Genomic DNA, 19006 nt, shown 5'->3' with positions numbered 1-19006 from the left:
ATGCCACGCCGAGGGCAGTGAGCCGTTCGGGAGGCGCTGTCAGCCGGCTCTGTTGACCATCACCCGTGTGGGCACCCAGCACAGCGCTGCCACTGCCCTGCCAAGCTGCCGTGACCGATCCCGTTATTGCCGTCATTCCCATCCCTGCCGTTCCCGGTGCCCCTTACCGTCCGCGGCCGCCCTGCCCGGGCGGGGCTGGCGGGCCCGGCTGTCCCTGCGCAGGCTGCCCACCACGATGGTGGCACAGGACAGCAGGAGCACCAGCCCGATCACCACCCCTGCCACCAGCAGCGGGGACACCAGCAGGCTGCTGTCACCGCCGTGCTCCGCGGGGCTCGGCAAGGCGCTGGAAGCGCTGCTCTGGTTCGAGGCAATGGCTGTGCACAGAGAGAGAGAGAGAGAGGAGAAATGTGTCACTTGTCACAGGGGTCCGCAGAGCCTCAGCCAGCCACCGCAGCCAGCCCTGCTCCTGGGGACATCCCGGCTAGTCCCGATTCCTGCGGCTGCCAGGAGCTGACTCCAGCGGGACACGGGCAGTAGCTGCCCCGTTTATTGGGAACATCCTGCTGGAGCCAGAGCTGTCTGACCCACAGTTCTGATGGCTTCTTCCTCACCAGACTCCTTGTACCCTGAACTGACCGATGCTGAAAGAACTGAAGCGCACAAGGACAAAAGTGGAAGTGCCAAAAGGTGAGCTGCAAGAGGTGTGGATGCGACAGTCTGGTTGGAGACAGAAACACAGAATTTCTTTCCCAGGAATTGTTCTTGGGAGTTTTGAGAAGGCTAAGAGAAAGAATTAATCTTGCAGCTGGTGCTTTGAACAGTTGTTTTCTCCCAAGATGTTTACCAAAAGGTGTCTTCTTAATTAGCCAGTTGTGTAATGGGGTGGTGATGAAATGACCAATCAGGTCCACCTGTATGGGAATGATGTATAAAAGAAAGCGTTTCCAATAAACTTGGATTCGGCCTGCTGAAGAGAGTTAGAGTCTGTGTCACCTCACTCCCGGTCCTGACTCAATGGAACACAGGAGGAACAGAGGAATTGCCTGTTGTTAGGGGTGTAAGAAGGCTGTGAGGATTTGCAGAGAAAGTTTTGGGCAAGAATGAAGCACAGGAGTCTGTTTTTGTGGCACATGGCTTGCTCTGGTTTGTGAGGGGAGGCAGCATCCCAAGAAACTGATTTGTAGTGCAGGAAGAGACTCATCCAGAGTGGGATTATTTGGTTGCAACTGCTTTACTCTGGTTAAAAAAAAAATAAAAATCTTTAAATGTATTATTTGTGTTCAGTAATAAATCTTCTTAAAGGAGAATAACTACAATAATTTATTGCCAAGTCAAACACCCTTTTGAGACAAACCACAGAGACAGTACCAAAGGTTAAACAATAATATTCACCTAGAGAAACAACTGATAGCATGATTATACATGGGAATTAATTGCCCAGAAATGTATTTATGGGGGATTGCATTGCTAATAGAGGGAGAATGGGGGAATTGCTAATGGTAAAGAGAATAAATTATGGGAAAAATTATTCAGGATTTTAACAAATAGAAAAAAAAAACAAAAACCAAAAAAACCAAAAAAACCAAAAAAAACCCAAACCAAACAAACCTCCCACTAGCTGCTCAGCATCAAAATTTTATTGATGCAGAAAAATTGCTGGAGATGCCATATACCAAGCTTGGCTGTCAAGTCTGGCCTGGATATATTTTTTATCTGGCTATGTGCCAGTTGAACAAATACAGAATTTATTTCCTGATGGAATCAGGGATAACAAAATTTACTCTTTTGAGTATTGTGTAGAGTGAGTATGTGTTTTAGGAAGTGCAGTGCTGTTTACAAGGATAGATGTTATCAGCGAGTTCTCAGCAAGGTTTGCTCTTTTCCTTTGGGAGACACCTCTTGATGTTTTGCAGTCACAATAAGTTTAGAAAGAAGACAATGGCTCCAAGGCAGTTTATGTTATCATGGGCTGATGCTTGAGACTGAGAGAACCAACTAGAAACATACACATGACACCAGGGGAATTAGCATGTAGAGGAGGATTGTTAATTTTCTGGAAGCACTTGACTGTTGGCTGAGGATCTTCATAAGCATTTAGAACAGAGAGCCAAGAAATGTGCTGAGCTTTTACCGAGTATCTTGTGCCAAAAACCAACACTGTAGTGTTAAATCAAAGGTTATGGACAAGTGTCCTACTTAATACTCAGTGCAAAGAACTTTTGGGTATGGGATATGTTTGGGGAGTAAGGCCCTTGTGCTAGAACTCAAATTTCCAAAACTTTACAAAATTTGAATTGTGTTTCTCATTTGTACATTTTTAAAGGTATCTCTGTTGGCAGTGTGTCCAACACACTCTCACTGGCTTTCCAAGGCCTTGTATTTTCAGATTTTTGCAAATTTTGCCTTTGAGAGATGCAAATATCACAGCAGTGGCCATTTAAATCCTGGCTGCAGGGGTTAACACCTGAACTGGAAGTAGTGTCAGGTAATTTATTGGCAATTTTAGCTCACTTCCAAAGGTATAAAAAGAATCAACTTTGTTGTCAGCATGATGAGAACATGAGCCTGGGGTGTGAGGTTGCCCCACACACTGTCAGGCTTGTGGTCATCAATTTAATGTCAAATAGCCCTGAAATGGAATTGGTGATAAACTGCTGTCAAGTGGAGGAAGGACGCTGCAGTGAGTGCTTTCAGGTCTTTAAAAACTTGGGACAAATTTGGAACGATACTCTAAACAGGAAGGGCCTGGCTAAGGATATTTATCTTTTATTTTTTTCCAGGTGTGGAAGCCATCTGGAATATCCACACTCTGACCATTTGGGAGATTCCTCTGGTGCCACCCAGTGTGAGCACTGATATTTGGACCTGTTTTGCTGTGTAGAAGTTTAACAGCTTTAAGTGACTTCATACAGACAATACTCCCTGCACTGGTGTGGAGGTGGTGTGGTTTGGTCCAAGACACCCCATTTATCCACCACATTCTCAGGGCTTCCTTGGCTGTCCCAAGTCCTGTCTGTTTTATCTATTGTTTCTCACCAGCTTTTAATCTAACTGAACCCAGTCCCTCCTATAGACAAGTTATAGTGCAACATTGCTTTTATTAGAAGGAATGAGTCCCCTTAGCCCAGTTCCTAACACAAAATGTACTTGATAAACTTCTCCTGTGGCACCATTTCCAGTTTGACACTGTGAGTCTGATCCTCCAGACTTTACTACTAAATTACTACTGTGACAAACAACAGCAGAATGAGATGCTGCATTGATATAAATTCTTTGGGTTTGAATTTTGTGGGGGTAAAAAGAGATGTTTATATTACTTTTAGCAAAAAAACCCCACATTGTACATTTTCTACTCTTATCCAAAACCATTTTCTTTTGATAAACTGTGCATTTCTCCATATAAAAATGCTATGGGTTTTCCTTCAGAATAGCAGTATCTGCAATGTATGTGAAGCCCATAAATACAACACTACTAACACAGTGCTAACACTTTTGTTGTGAGGTAAATTGTATCCTTTCCCATGAAACAGCAAATTATAAACAATACATACATAAATATGATTATTTTATCTCTAATCCTCTAAATGTGAATTATGTTGGATGTAGACACCATGGCTTTTACCCACAATGGGAGCTGTGTACTGTACTGTGCACAGCTGGCACAGGGCTGGCAGAACACTGACTGCAGAGTGAGCACCAGTGCAGAACTGCCTGCACTGTCCATGCAGTGTCACACAATAGATCAGCATTTTGAAAAATCCCTTAAATATCACAACATATTACTTTTCTCAGTGCTCCTGCATCTCAACAAATCAACTGGAAAGTAACGGAAGGAGGTGTAGAACCGCCTGACTTTTTGGGTGGATATTGTTCTTTCTCAGTCCTGCTAACCTGTCTTTGAAAGGACAGTGACCCCTCTGTAACCTGGCCATAAGCAAAGGGGAAGTTCCAGCTGGGTCAGATCCTGGCAGGGTGAAATGTTCTGGTGTGCAGATGTGTCCTGGGAGCTTGGCTCACCCAACATGCAGCCCTTTATTAGGAGTGGCTTCTCCCTTCCTCAGTGCCTTTCACCTGCTGGTACCTCAGAGCAGAGAGAAGGGAAGCACCTCCACACAAATGAGTCTCTTCTCTCCACACTGAGTTCAGTTTGGTGGTGGGGTCTTGTTCTGTTTCCTTTTGTCCTGAAGGCACATCAGCTGTGGTGAGGCTGCAACAGCCTCTGCAACTGATGGGCTTTGGGATGATTTTAGAGCTGGATCCTCCTAAAATAAACAAATCTCTTCCCCTGGTTTTCAATGTGTCATCTTAATAAAGATGATAATTCATGTTATGACTGGTGAAGAGGATGAGACATGGAGTGGTTTTGTTTCCCAGGCTGAAAAGTCCGTGACCAGCTCCTGGAGTGCTGATGTATTGTTCTGGAAAGATTTTGTGTCTAGAATCATCCACCTCTTCATCCCTGCCAGCCTGGCATTATTCCTGATGGCAGGGTGGGCTTGGTGCTGCCTTGCTGAACTGGAGCCGAAGCACAAGGACAGAACAGGAGTATTCCTTGTACCCCTGGGTCAGTAAAACTGTTTGGGATGGTGATCCAGCACCTCCCAGCACCCTTAAATGCACTGCACTGACACAGGGTACAGGGCTGGAAGGAGCAGTGGGAAGGTCAGTTTAGGATTGCGCACAGCACCCTCTCTAATCCTTTGGTCTTCAAATGATTGCAGCAAAGCATCTCAAACACTGAATCAACTTAAAGCACGTTTCTGATATCCTTCCTTTCTCAGTCCCTTGGATTATGCAGTCTCTTTATCCAGGGAAGGTGAGTGACAGATGTCAGGAAGGAGCTGAGAGCACCCAGATGCACTAAATCAGTGCAATGATCCGAGATTTTGTTATTCTGCCTTCATGAACAGTTCCTGTTGGGAGATGGTTTAGTCTGGCCAAGAGTAACCAGCTGGACCCTGCCCTTGCTGCTGCCCTGGGAAATAAATCTCTGGAAATCAGCAGAAATTGCACTGCTTGTTTCTGTGGCACAAGGAGGTGTAGCACAAAAAAGATTTGGGAAAGGGTTTGGATCACAGGAGCATCCCTGCAGCCAGGGAGAGAGGGATGTTACTCAGGCATTGAGTCCAAGGCCCACAGGAGCTAAACCTTAAATTAACTAAAAAGAAATGTCTCTGTTGGATTCAGAGCTATTCCACTGGATCCTGAGGAAGGCTGAAACTTCACTTAGGCTTGATAAATACCAGGGTGTCATCTGCTCATGGGACTAAAAGGAAGCAATGAGGATGCTCAGAACAGGGCAGGCTGTTTGTCCTTTTGTATTTCTCTTATTCTCTTGTGGAAAAGTTGAGAAATGAGTGGATGACCAGAACAGTCTGGGAAATGCCCTCTCTATAAAGCAGTTTTACATCAGCCAGACAAATAGTATGGGAAAAGGAATTTGCAGTTCAGGAGGCCCAGGAGCATGTTTGGTTCTCTCAAGCACAGTTCTGTTCTTCAGGCTTTTCTGCTTTCCACACAGAAAATTAAACTGCCTCTCAAGCTACAATGGATGTTCAATAATAACTCTATAGGGAGTGCTTCAAACTTTTATCTCTTGTCTTCTTATCTGCTGGAATTGACACTTAGTAGTTATTTGACAAAGTCAATGAATAAATAATTTTTTCCTGTCAGTTGCTGCATCAATGACATTTAACAGTTTCCAAAGCAAATGAAATTCATTATTATTTCTAAATTTGAGGTAAATCTCCCTATACAAATGGTTAACTAATCTTGCCTGTTCATTGCTGCTGTGGGAGATCCCTCAGCACAATCCAAGCCCACAGGAATGCCATTAACCAGGCAGCACCTGTGAATTCACACTCAGTTTCTCTGCTGCTCTCTGCAGTTTAAAGACTTTGAATTTTTAAACTGCATATATACCTTCTAATCAGAATTAAAACTTTTCACTGATAGTAAAAAATTAAAATCTTCTTCAGACCTGAGACTGTGCTAAGGATGGCTCAGTTTTTTCTGGAAGTGAATGTGGGACATCCTTCAGGTACAAAAGCTGCCCATGACCTTGAGCTCCTCCAAGGCACAGAGGGTGGCCTTTCCCCCGAGACAGCAAACTCTGCCTTTTCATCCTCTCATGCCTATCAGATAATGACTTTCTCTCTTCTTGCATTGACATCCTTATTATAGAGCCAGAATGAGGAAGATTGGATCACCAGCAGCCTGCAAATTGAGAATGTCAGAAGCAAAGAGAATGTGGCTGCAGAAGGGCTCAGGAAATAAATCTTTTCAGCTGCTGTGGCTTTAGGGTATTATGTTGATGTCACAGCAGCTTGTATAGGTGCTGTTTCAAATTAACAGGAAAAAATCTTCCAATTTTCAGATCCATGGTCTCTTTTATCAACATGATAAATACCACTGCAGGGAAACAAATCACTCTGCAAGTATAACAGCCCACTTTCTGATGGACAAGGAATATTTCCCCCTATTTTCTCATATTCAAACAACTTGGAACTAATGCAGTTTTATAAGCAGGAGCCAAAGCTATTACTTTTCTCAGAAACTCTGTATTAGGGCTCGGAAACAGGTATGATGAGAATTCTTATTTATCCATTAAAGTAAAGTTACCTTCATAAGCTCAGATCCAACCTAGCTTGGTACTGACTTGAATAGGGCAAACCCTCTAATTTTTGGGTTTTTTTTATTGTGGGATACTCCAGGTTTTTTGGCACACAACTTTCTCATATAAGTCTTTGGAAAAATGTTGCAATGTAGTAATATTTCCTAAGGTTTGAAAAAAATATAATGGGCAAATTATTTTATATTTTACCTTATCAGTCTGCTTGAACTGTGATCTGGATGTCTCATGTCTTGTCTTTAGGAGGCTGAGCTCTGTCTGAACTGTATTTAATGTAACCTAAAGAGGTCAGGTGGCAGCTCATGGGACATGGAGCCCAGGTAGGGAACATAATCTATACTGAGGCAACAAAAAACCAACCCCAAACCAAAAATCCAAACCCTTCCACAGAGAAGTTCCTTTCCTTACAAACTCTTCTCTCAAGTTCCAGAGAGAAAATAGGAAGGAATGATGAAATTCTTGCCAGCTCAAACAGTCACAACTGGTGAGCACCTGTCTTGTGCACTATATGCATTTATGAATCTCCAAATCAGTTGCTCCCTTCTGATCACTATTAAACTGGCTCACATTAATGACTGTTTAAATGATGGAGTTTTGTGTTTTCCTGGTGTTTTAATGAATTGTTCCACTGCCTCTATTAGTCATCTTTAGCAATCCTTACCCTGCTTACCGGCTTCAAAGCTCTATAATGAAGATCCATCTGCAACTAAATATAGAGGCTGAACTGAGCTTCAGGAACCAGATCCACCTTTGGTACACAGCCCCAGCACTTCTACAGTGCTTGTGTCCTTGTGCTGCTTCTTATTTAGGGCTTTTCCTATCAAAATTAATCTCATTTATTTTTCCAGCTTCCTTGCCAGTCTTCAGTAGGAGTAATCTACTGAAAAAGCACATAGAGGAATGACTGATTTTTACTCCTTAGAGAATAATGATGACTGAAATACTCATCCAGGGAGTTATGTAAGGAATGGGGCCTGAGATAGAAGCCTGTTAACACACACTGGGATCCCAGGATCTTCCTTCAGGAGGTGGTATCACATGTGATCTATCCTGGCCTTTCTTTCAAGGTGACATGAATTTTTAAAAATAATTAAAATGGTTTGCAGGTGTTCTGCACTCCCACATGAGTTATGGTGATGGTGTTGCAGAGTACACAAAGCCTCTAGTGTGATTTACATCATCATTTGTATCTGTGAAAGCTCCAGCAGTATCTGCCTGCATAAATCAAGGGGTTTTCTCATATCATTAAGAAATGATTTAATTCCTTCAGATTTCAGCTGAACAGGACGAGGATGTCTGCTTAGACAGATGCAGGAATGTCAACAATGGCAAGTCAGATATTGATTCTGGAGACAATTTCAATCACCTGGGTTCTTTGCTGCTAAAGGAGCCACTGAAATACAAGGACACTGAAAGATCTGTGGAAATGAAACTCAAACATTAGTGTTCAAAAGCCTGGGGGAAATCCCTGTTGCTACTGCAGAACACCCCCGTGGTGCAAGGGAGTGCAGGACTGGCCTCTTGGCCCAGGAGCGTTCCCTGATCTCTGCAGTGTGTGATGCACACCCTCCACTGCCCTGTGCGTGCCCAGCAGGGCAGGGCAGGGCAGGGCAGACTCACCCTGAGGGGCTGGCAGAGATGGCAGGGAAAGCTGGCAGGCTGGGGGTGTCTCCTGGGGCAGCAGAACATCCTGCTGGCTTGCACACAGAGCTCTGGTTACAGGCTCCACACAGCTCCTTCCTCTAAATAATGTCATGTTGGTTGCTTTTCATTTGAGGTGGAAGGGGAAAGACTTTAAAACCAACCAAAAACTCCCCCTAAGCCAAGTGTAGCCTTTAGGAAAGGACAGTTATTCATCTTCAGTATAAACGGCAGTGTGTAATGTGAATATTGGAAATAGAAAATGCAGTTCCCAGTTCAAGGCCTGTTTCAGCAGTTACCCCAAACATCTGCATCAGCCCCAGCAGCTCTGTGTGTGCTGGGAGTCAGAAGGGCTCTGAGCTGTCCCCAGAGAGAAGGCATGCAGAGAAAGACTGAGATTTACAGATCCCTGAGAATCAGCTGTGCTTGCTGCACCATTCCCTCTCCAGGCAGCTGACAGTCCAGGCTGTAGGTGTTCCAAACTGTTCTTAAAGGGAAGCTCTTTATGGTTCTCAAAAATTATTTAAACAAGGGAATATTTCTAAGGAACAGGAAATGCAGAGTGCATTGTTTTCCATTGCCCCCCAGTCAGATTGAGAGAGAGTCATAACTGAGGGATGCAGAGTCAGGCTGGAGAAAGAACTTGGGCTTTTTCTGTGAGCACTCTGTTCTGGGGATTATACTCAATTTAAATAACTACACATTATGGAAAAGTTGATTAAATTTTGAATCCACAGGATTAATAAATCCCTTTGTAATGAAAGGTGCTGCACATAGATGAGAACCCCTGTGATGCCCTCAGAGCACCCTGGACAATGCCTTAACCTGGAACACTGGCTGGGGTTTGTGGCCTTTTGAACAAAAGGCACCAGGAAATGGTTCAGTCCCAGAAAATAAGTGTGCCCAGCAGGGGTGCTTCTAATAAAACTATCTAAATAAAAGCTCTTGTAGGATACTGCCTGGAAGTGTCCAGGTGTACCATCCAGCTCCCACCTTCCTGAAGTTCAGTCTGTGTTAAAGGTCACTAACTATTGCTACTTTCTATTAATAGTCACACTGGAAATGTGTCTGTTAAATTGTTCCCATTTACCCACTGGAAAAATAATTTAAAAAAAACCCCGAGAATTTTTTAACAAAGCTATGGGATTCTTGGTAGAGAAACTGGTATCTAGGCTGATATTCCATCCCCTTTCAAGTGCATGGGTTGACACGTGGAGAAAGAAAGAAAAAAAAAATTGAACCCCTTCTTCAGTTTCCTCTCAGCTGCATTAATTATTCATTTTAACTCCGTGCTGCAGATCAGGGTTACCTTGTTAGGTGCTTAATGAGGCTGAGAGGACCCACATGGTGTGGCCAGATCCAGATTTCCTAAACATTCTTCTTCCTTACCTGAAGGCAATCTTGCATTGCAGGAGAATCAGAATGTCCTTCAGTATGAGGGCAATCTAAAAGTTTGCATCAGGAGATGGATAAACTCCATCTCAGAGATTTGATTGATAAACTCATATTTGTAAATTGTATTATCCAGCCCTTAGGGGCACTCAGAGTTTCTGGACACACTGCTCTTCAGTTCTGGTGGGAATGGATGAACCTCTTCAGTTTCTGGTGCATGAACAACCAGATTAAGAGATACTCAGTTTAAAAACAAGCTGAAATTTTCTATTCTTTGCATTAGTAGACAAGGAGTTTTTTGTGAAGAAACTGACAGCATGAAAATAGCTCCTATTTTATAGGACACTGTAGAAACACAGGTGTGTGAGCTGCAGAAAAGTGAGTGCTATTCTGAAAATGGCTTGTTCTTGGAAGTGCTGGAGCACTGAAAGGAATAAAAGGGGAAAAATGGCTCTCCAGGGTTTCTAGAGAAAATCCCATCCAGCAGGGATGAGTCCCAGGGCTCTGAACACAGCAAGGACCTGGTGCTCTGCAAAGGTGCTGTAGCCCCTGGGGGGGACCAAGAACAGGTCCCAGAGCAGGAATTCACTTTGGCCCAGCCATCTCAGAGGTCCCAGAGTCCTGAGACGTGGGAGCCTTGAACCTCAGTGCCTAAAGCACGAGCAGGGCAGTGACAGCTTGCTGAGGCTGCAACAAAATCAGTCTAGAAAAGGTGGCTGCTTTCTCTTCAGAGCTCTCGTGCTTTGATGTCAGCAGGGACTCCTTGTGGGTATTGTAACTGGGGAGTGAAATAGTGAAACAGCTGAGATGAGCCTCATTAATTATTAAAAAGTTGACAGTCTGTGTGGATCTGTTGTGGAGAAGGTGTGAATTTAGGATGACCTGTTGCCTCGAAGCAATGTTTAAATCTGTGTTACCTCTGAGAAGTAGCTCTTCACCTGCTCCTTCAAAATTATAAACCCATGAACTTCACAGTATATCATAAATATAATTGTACTGGCAAAATGCCCTGTTAGAATGGCAATTAGTTTTAGTTATTTATGTTTTTTAAAAAATCCAAAGTGCCCACTGTCCTGAAGCTTGAGGAAAACCATGAGAATGGGAAAGGCTTCAAATCTCTGCATGTATCAAACAGTTCCTTCATGTCATTCTTGACATGAGCATCACAAGGTTCTTTTGAGGGGTCCCAGTGAGGGTGGTGTTGGTGTCTTTAAACTGTGCTACAGAGATGTGGGCTCCTGACCTGGGGAAGGGAGGGTCCTGCCTTCCACTGCAGGCTGGACAGGGAACCTGCTGCGGAGCCAGCTGTTTATGGTTTGATGGCTTCTCTACGTCAGTTTTTGGTTGTTTCTGTAGGGTTTTGGTTTCTGTTTGTTGGGGTTGGTGTGTTTTAGGCCTCTTCTAGCTGCTGAAGATGAAGGACAGACTGCAATGCTTGGCCAAGGAAGGTATGAACTCTCTGCAACAACAAAATCCTGTTTGAACTCCTCCTGCCTTCTGGATGGCCCCTGCATTGGTATTAACTGGAGAAATGTGCTAGAAATGTTAACAAGGGTGATCACTGTGTTTCATGGGGCTACATCTACAGCTTTAGAATGCTCAGCCAGCGCATGCTGACCTGCTGCAATTTGTTCTGAACAGCACCTGGAGCAGGGGCTTTCAGGGTGATGTCCCTTGTGCTAACAGCACGAGAGACAAGAAATACCCTGCTGTTTGGATTATTACAATTATTGATGGATTCATATGTACCCTGTCATTTGCAATACTATCCTGTTAAGTCCTTCTAGGAATGAGATCACAGGTTTTTCTGAGTAGCAGCTGCTGCAGAGTTTCCTGAAACCCCAGATTTTTGGGCTGGGCCAAGGCAGGCAGGGCTGAGGATACAAACAGGTGCCTGGTTTCAACAATCTGAGCTAACAGAGCCTGCAGCCTTGAGAAGGTGTGGGCAGCCTCGGGGATTCAGGGAGTGCTGAGGGTGTTCAGTGAGCTCTGGGGTTCAGAAAGGGAACTCACTGCTCCTGCTCCCCCCCTGTGTCCCTTGGAGATGAACCCTGCCTGCAGGGAGGCTGGAGACAGCCCAGCAAGGGCTGTGTTTATCCCCATGCTGCCCTTTATCAGTGTTTGATTACCCAAAAGCTCTGCAAAGAGATCCATGCATGTCACCCCTAAAAAATCTGTGACTGAGAAAAAAAGGAATGAACAATGACTGATGCATTAATTTACATCTGTCAAGTTGATTACTGACTGAATTATGGTTCTATTTCCTCTGATCAATTTAGAGCAAGAGTCCTTCTTTTATTCTTTCTCTGCCCACAGGGTGGATACCCCTGATGAAGCCCAGGTTTCCTGGAATACTTTTTGCAATATTCCTCCTCTTTCCAAACAAGTCTTCCTCAGCAGCAGCTCCTGAGTCATTGCAGGAGGAACCAATACAGTGTCTGGTCAAATTATCTGCTGCATGAGGTCAGTTATCTGCCCATGTCTCCGTTCCATGAAATTACAAAGCAGCTGCCACTTCACTGAGGAAGGATTCCAAGGGAGCAGGATGTCCCCAGGATGAGCTGGGGGAATGCTGGTCCTGGGGCAGGCAGTGTAGGTGCAGAATGACCATGGTATGAGACCAGATTAATTACGCATCCATGCATGCGTCTGTAAGTTAGGAACATATCTTTAATCACCATTTGCCATCTTATTTAATTAAATTTGAATTATACTTTTTTATGCATTTTTTCAGTGAAGTTTTAATCTTCCTTGAAATTTTGGAAAATTGTTTTTGTTTTCCTTAGTAGTATTTTTTCCCTAAACTTTAAAAGCAACTTTAAGCAGAGAAATCTAATTTAAAGATTTTATTTACTCTACAAACACTGTCCTTTGGGTTCTGACTCTAGATAATTCAATATGAGCAGATGAAACCAACCCATCACTCTCTCCTACAAATGTGTATAGATCTATATTATCACAAATAGTTGCTGTGCTATGATCCCAAATCAAGATTAATACAAAATCAGTTTGCCTAATGTCGGCCTTATTTTGCCTTTAATGAAGAGCTCTTCTAATTCTTGTTGGCAATTTCTGCTGATAAAATGAAAGGGTTTTTTTCCACAGTGACTTAGCAGAATGCAGCAGGATTTTCAAGTTTCCAGAATGTGACTTTAAAGGTTGTTTTATTTCCATTTGTTGGATGCCAGTTTGATGTGGGTCAGGGAGGGGCTGCTGGCCCAGCCCTTCCCTCTGCCAGGACAAAACATCCTGGAGGAGTGTGCTGGGAGCAGAGGTGTCCCCACAGAGCTGGGGGGCTGCAGGTGCCCCTTTCCTGAGGAACATGGAGCAGAGCACTGTAGTTTCCTGTGTAACCAGTCACAAGGCTTTTGCTGGGTTCCAGCAGGAAAATCTGTGGGTTTATTTTGTGTCAGCTCCCCTGTTCAACAGCTCCCCACACAGCAGGAGGGGGTGGCCCTTGCTGGACTGCACTAAAGGAATTTATCACCTGCAGAGCCAACAGAGCTTCTGTCCCAGCAGAACAGAGCATGTCCCAGGACCTTGGCATCCAAGTGCTCTCTGCCTTTTCAGGAGGAAGGGATGGTGCCAGTGCCCAGGAGCAGCCCAGCACCGGCCCACAGGGGATCCACAAGGATGCTTAGCTCATGAGACATTGCAGTTGCTCAAGCACCAAACAATAACCTAAATGTGCAGGATTTTAGCACATGGAGCCTTCTTTTGGCTTGTTCACTCCTGAAATCCGCGCTGGCCTCTGTTAGGACACAGTGTGGTGGGGACAGGCTGCTGGCAGGGCTGCAGGACAGTGGGACACTGGTGAACCACACCCCCCCTTGTGTGAGTGGGGCTCTGACTGGAGGCATTTCTGAGGGATTGTCCTTTTGGCTGGTGACTTAATTCTGCCCTTCCCTGCATTCCCTTGTGATTTCATTTAAGCCCCAATGGCCCTTCCTGTGGCACATGACCTCTGTCACTCTCTGTGTTCACTCACATGCTATTTCTGCACATTTTTCCTGCACTTGCTGTGACCTGTGAAGCGGGATGAATTACCAGCACACTGTTTCCTTAAGCTGAGCAATTATTTTGAATGAATATTTCATGGGTTATGCAAAGATACAAAGTGGGAATAAAGATACTTGCTATGGAAACTGGTTTTTTTTTTTTTTTTTTTTTTTTTTCTTTTCTTTTTTGAAGCTTTCATCTCTTCTGCAGTGGGGATTACTGTGCTATTTATTCTTTATGGTGAAAATATGACAGTTATGTCTGTTAGATTTTTCATATTTTTCTTTATATTCCTTGAAAAGTGAGAAATGTAAATGACATTCCTGTACTATCTTTGGGTATTTTGATTTTATTCTGATGATGTCTTCTTTCTCCAGGCAACAGAAATTAAGATGTTGCATTATGCCTGTCCCATTCATGCACTTTTCCCATGTTCCACAGAGCATTTCCAGAAAGGAGGTTCTGTAGAACTTTGCAAAGCTGCCTACGGTCTCCAGTGTGGTATTTACAGCAAGAAAACTTTGAAAGCCCAACAGAAGCTTGTGGATTGACCTCACTGTATTTTATTGAAGTGAATCTGTCTTTTATTTTCACTGTCTGATCTCTGTTTTTCTGCACCAATTATTCACTTCTGCGTGTTTCTGCTGTACTGTATAAAATATTCCCAGTACCGAGAATCAGGAATCCTTCAGCAAAGTATGTGTGCAAAAAGAGACACCTGAAAAGCTCCGGGATCCCCACTTTATCCTCTTGGTATTAAACGAGATATGAAACAAGAAGGAGAAATGCATCAGTGCACTGCTGACACCAAGCCAGCAGTCTCAGTCTGAGAGGAAGAGACAGAACAGTGATATTTGTAATCCAGTGCTAAATGCAAATAAGTTCTGTGTCTCTTTCTTCGGGAGATCGCTTCCCTGAGTCACCGGGGTTCATTTACATTCGGGTAACATCTACAAGAATTTTGCCAACACAGCTTATTACTGCAAACATTGTGTCAGTTCTGACATTTCTCTCTGCTGGAGAATCCCCAGTTTGTTGCTGGTGGCAGACTCGCAGTCACACGGGGAGCGGTGCCAGCCCCAGCCGTGCCTGCATCCGCCGAGCTCCCTCCACATGGAGCCCTTCGTGGCCAGGCTGGGAGCAGGGGCCTTTCCCAAAGCCTGGCTCAGCACCTGGATCTGCTCCTGGAACACCACGGGCAGGTCCCAGGCCTTCTTCTGGAGCAGAGGCACGAACGTGTCACCACCATGGGTGCCAGAGCTCCCTGCGGGCACCCAGCAGCTCCAAGCCCAAACAGGAATTCAGATGAATCCAGCACTCCCGGGGCCAGACAACTGAAGCCATGGAAAAAGGTTGTTTTCATCCCTCTAGCTGCACTGAAAGGATGCTTAATTTCCAGACCCTTTTTCCAGTCTAACTCCCAAGTGTGTGTTACAAAGGAGTCGGTGCCAGGAGCATTCTCTGAGTTGCATCCTCAACTCCTTGGTCTCCCTTTCCCAGACCCTGCCTTGTGCATTTCCCTGGCTATCCCACACAGAAGGATTGAGGCAGGTACTTCCACTTCCCTCCCAGACAGGGTGTCCTCAGGCTTCCTTTCATTTATGAATATCATTTGCAGGTTCTGGGAATGGCTCTTGTTAATGGGAGTCACCAGTGACGCTTAATAAGAGACATCACAATATTTTCTTGTCTACCACTCCATATACTTTTCTGCTGCCCTGTTTATGTATTTATTTGTAAAATGCCTTTATTTGTCACTCCCCTCTGGGGAACAAAGCCTGGCAGCTACAAACACTTCCCTTGCAATGCAGTGATAGGAACAAGCATCTTCTGGAAGCCACCCAGATGAAACCAACCACATTATTTCAGTTATGACTGAAGGCAGATTTGAATTTAGGATTTTAGGAGGTGTTATGTCCTCTGACCCTGCTGGCTGTTTTCTATTCACTCTGTTCACTCTGTATTTTTCATCTTATTCTCAGTTCTGCAGCACATAGTGTTTTCCACTAACTCATATTTCATAAAGATAATGTGCCAAAAACTGGAGTCTGCTATTTTTAATAAAGGTACTGAAGCTGGGCCTCAGTTCAGGAAGGTGCTTATGTGCATAATTTGTGCTCTGTAAATGCATCCTTGATTTTATTTCTACTAAATTTTCCAATTCAGGAGGCACTGAGATTCATGTTCTAAAACTGTCACTGTTCCACCCCTTTAGATTGTGGGAGAGGGTTTTGCCTTGCTGATGGGCTTATTTTCAAAGTTTGTATTATAGAAGTGTTAAAATCAAAATTACCAGAATGTTGGAAAGTGCCTTTGCTGAAATTCATAGATTCATGTAACAGATGAAGGAAAAGGCATAGCAAGGTAACTCCTTTAACAAGAACAGTTTCTTGGCTGTGTTTGTGGGTTTATGGAGCAGCCTTCACAGGCTGCCTTGATAGAAACTTTTAAACCTTGGCTTCTCCCCTGAAAAAGGGCAGCCATTCAGAGAAATATGTTAATATTTATTTCAGAATGTAACAATACTACTGATCGTTTCTCACTATGAAACAGAACTGGTCATTCTTTATATCCTGTCAGATAATTTACTGTGGTTAAATCTATCTTGAAAATGGCTGTATTTAGTGGAACTGAGCATTTTCTAAATTCATGGGACAAGGGGAGTCATCATCACAATGCCTGTCCCATGTCAGGAGGAGCTGGCACTGCAATCTTCGCTTGTCCCTGCTCCTCCTCCTGTGTTAAGGCTCCTGGCTTCCCTCAGCCATTGTCAGTGCTTCCAAGGGGAGGCAAAGGGGTCACAGTCCTGCACGTTTGTCTCTCTTCTTTCCCGTGGGCCAGAACTCTGTGCTCAGTTGTTATTCCTAAACCCTCTGCTCCTTTTAGCCTCTGAAAAGATAACCTGTCAAATTAGAGATGCAAAACCAGATGAAAGTTCGGCTCTGATTAAGTTCCTCGAGGGCTATTGCAGTTGTGTCCTATGTTCCTTTCTGCTTACAGAAGCTGTAGTGTGTCAGTGGGATTTTCTGTATCAGGCAAGGTCAACAAATACTGACCCTCAGCAGGCAGTAAAATACTCATTAAATAAAACCCAATGCCAGCAAATAAAAGAGGAAGAATATGCTGAATAAACATTACTGCTGGAAGAAGTAGTCTTCCAACTGAATCCTTAGAAAGGATAAATAGAAGTTATAAAAGAAGAGGGTATTGTTGTCATTAGTTGATAATCCAGACTAAGGTAATCTGTGAAATTTATAACTAGCCCAGCAGCAGGATTTTCGTAGGCAAAAGCAATTTTGTTGTTGCAGGAAAACAGTAGATGGTGATTTCCACAGCAATCTAAACTCTTCTCATAAACATTGATAGGTGTTGTGAATGCTCCAAAGAACTGAAACCTGTCTGGAGGTCACAGCCTGGGACTATGCAAGTGAAGAAGAAGTAAGAGTTACAAGTAGCAGTGAATTCAGAACTGACAGCAGCCTGACAAAGACTACTTAAACTGTCAGTACAGCAAACAATGTGATACCTTAAGGAGCCTGAATTAGTCAGAGTGTTTATAAGAACTGATTTATTAAGTTGCCCCCAAGCTGGATGCTGATTGGGTTGTTTTTTTATTTTCCCCCATCCCTTTATATATTTTTCTTTGGGATGTTTGAGTATTTTTCCTAATAGAGAAGATTGTATAATAAAGGTATTCCTGAATATAAGGAATGCTTCCTAGAAGTGCAAGGGTACTAGGATACAGCAATTTGCCAAGCTGACAAGTACAGTTACATTCTTTTGCTGAGTGAAGAAGTGACGTTAAAGGCAGCTGAAATGACTTCTCAGAAGGAAATTGGCAGGCGTGGGGCAGTCTGGGACTCCTGGGTTGGGATTCTTTCCTGTCAGTGCCTCTGATAACCCTTCCATTTGTGTATCCTTGAGTGCTTCCTTAAAACTAGGTGTTCCCATCTCTTTTAGTGGTGTGTGACAGTATCCCACAGATTAACAGCAAATATTCCCCACTTCTGGAACTTCACTTTGGAGCTTATTTCAGGAATTTCTTGCTCTCCCATCTGAACAGTAAGAAGAGCCTGGATGCACCTGCAGGGATGTTGAACCTCTCTGAAATACCCTTCCTGAGTACCTGCCTGTCTCTGACAACCTGGAGAAAGTCTGTGTGCCTTCCCTGGAACTGCTGGCAAGGACTGGGAGAAACCTGGGTACAAATTTGCAAGAGAACCGTGAAATTGCAAATTCCTTTTCTTCAGCTGGACCAGCTCTAGAAGGGCATGCAATGAAATGAATGGAAACAAATAATGCAGTCATTAGGTTAACATTTAATGTTTTCAATATTTAGTATTTCAAGTTCTGCTGTATTTATGCAAGAGATGTTTAAATAACAGTACTGTGTCTCTCTTGAAATCAGCTTTTTGGACAAGACCTGTCCAAAACCCAAGTTTGGACAGTGTTCAAACATATCTGCCTCAACAGTCTCCTGTTTTGTTTCTTGATTCTGTTCACCATCCTTGTGGACTCCAGGCAGGATTACCTAGAGAGGATCTTCCATGGGCAGGATTATATACATGACTTTCTATAAAGCTGCTGGAGAGGGATGAAGGTTATGAATCCTCAAGGGCAGAGAGGCAATCTGGGGGCTTGGCTGTGGAGATGTTGCTCTTGGAACAAACAGAAACCTCTTGTTAAAGTGAGCTTTAAGTAAAATCTTCATGACAGAATCATTTTAAGCTCTTGTGCAGTGTTTAATTACTCTCCTTATAAAATGAGAAGTGTCAAGTTACATAAACCAGATTTTTTTCAAGATGAAAGCCTCCACACATGTAACCCTTGAGACTGGGAGCAATGATTACACAGGCTGTGATTCTCTTTGGCTTCAGTGGGGTGGATTCTTTGGTTCCCATGAAAATGTAAGTTTAAACCTGAAGCAGAATTTTACCCTTTCCATCTACTTTCTCATGGTTTCAGGAAAGTCTCTAGACAGAAAATACAGCCTAAAAAAAGGAGATAGGTAAACTGAGACACTAAAAGCTCAAATTGTTTGTACTTTAGCTTCATGCTAAATGAGTGGTGGAGAAGGAGACAAAAGGGAGATGAAGGCAAGAACATCTTAAATGCTACAGGTCAGCACCATTTTTCCAAGACTAATTTCTGAGAAATGTGTGGCTAACCCTTGAGCAAGGTCATACATTTGATTTCCTCTTCCAGCCAGGGAAATGTTAGCTTGTTTTCTCAACTGGAACAAATCCATGCATTGCTTCCCCTGAATGCATGCAGGACAATGCTTTTGTTAACTCCTAGAAGTGGTTCTACTTCCCATCCAAGAGGATTTAACAGCAAAAA

The 19006-nt window shown here is 43.7% G+C and overlaps 1 protein-coding gene across 1 annotated transcript in view; it reads right to left on the bottom strand.

Moving 5' to 3' along the window:
* BEAN1 (brain expressed associated with NEDD4 1) overlaps positions 1–19006 on the bottom strand; it is a 50938-nt gene that overhangs the window by 12438 nt on the left and 19494 nt on the right. Inside the window, exon 3 of the mRNA XM_041397397.1 lies at positions 168–377. Within this exon, the coding sequence (XP_041253331.1) occupies positions 168–377 (210 nt within the window). The remainder of the gene's footprint in view (positions 1–167; positions 378–19006) is intronic.

The sequence above is a fragment of the Onychostruthus taczanowskii genome, unplaced genomic scaffold (assembly GCF_017590055.1).
Source record: "Onychostruthus taczanowskii isolate IOZ18803 unplaced genomic scaffold, ASM1759005v1 scaffold139, whole genome shotgun sequence".
In the NCBI taxonomy this organism is placed as follows: domain Eukaryota; kingdom Metazoa; phylum Chordata; class Aves; order Passeriformes; family Passeridae; genus Onychostruthus; species Onychostruthus taczanowskii.
The sequence above is the reverse complement of the archived record's forward strand: the minus strand, read 5'-3'. Positions and strand labels throughout refer to the sequence as shown.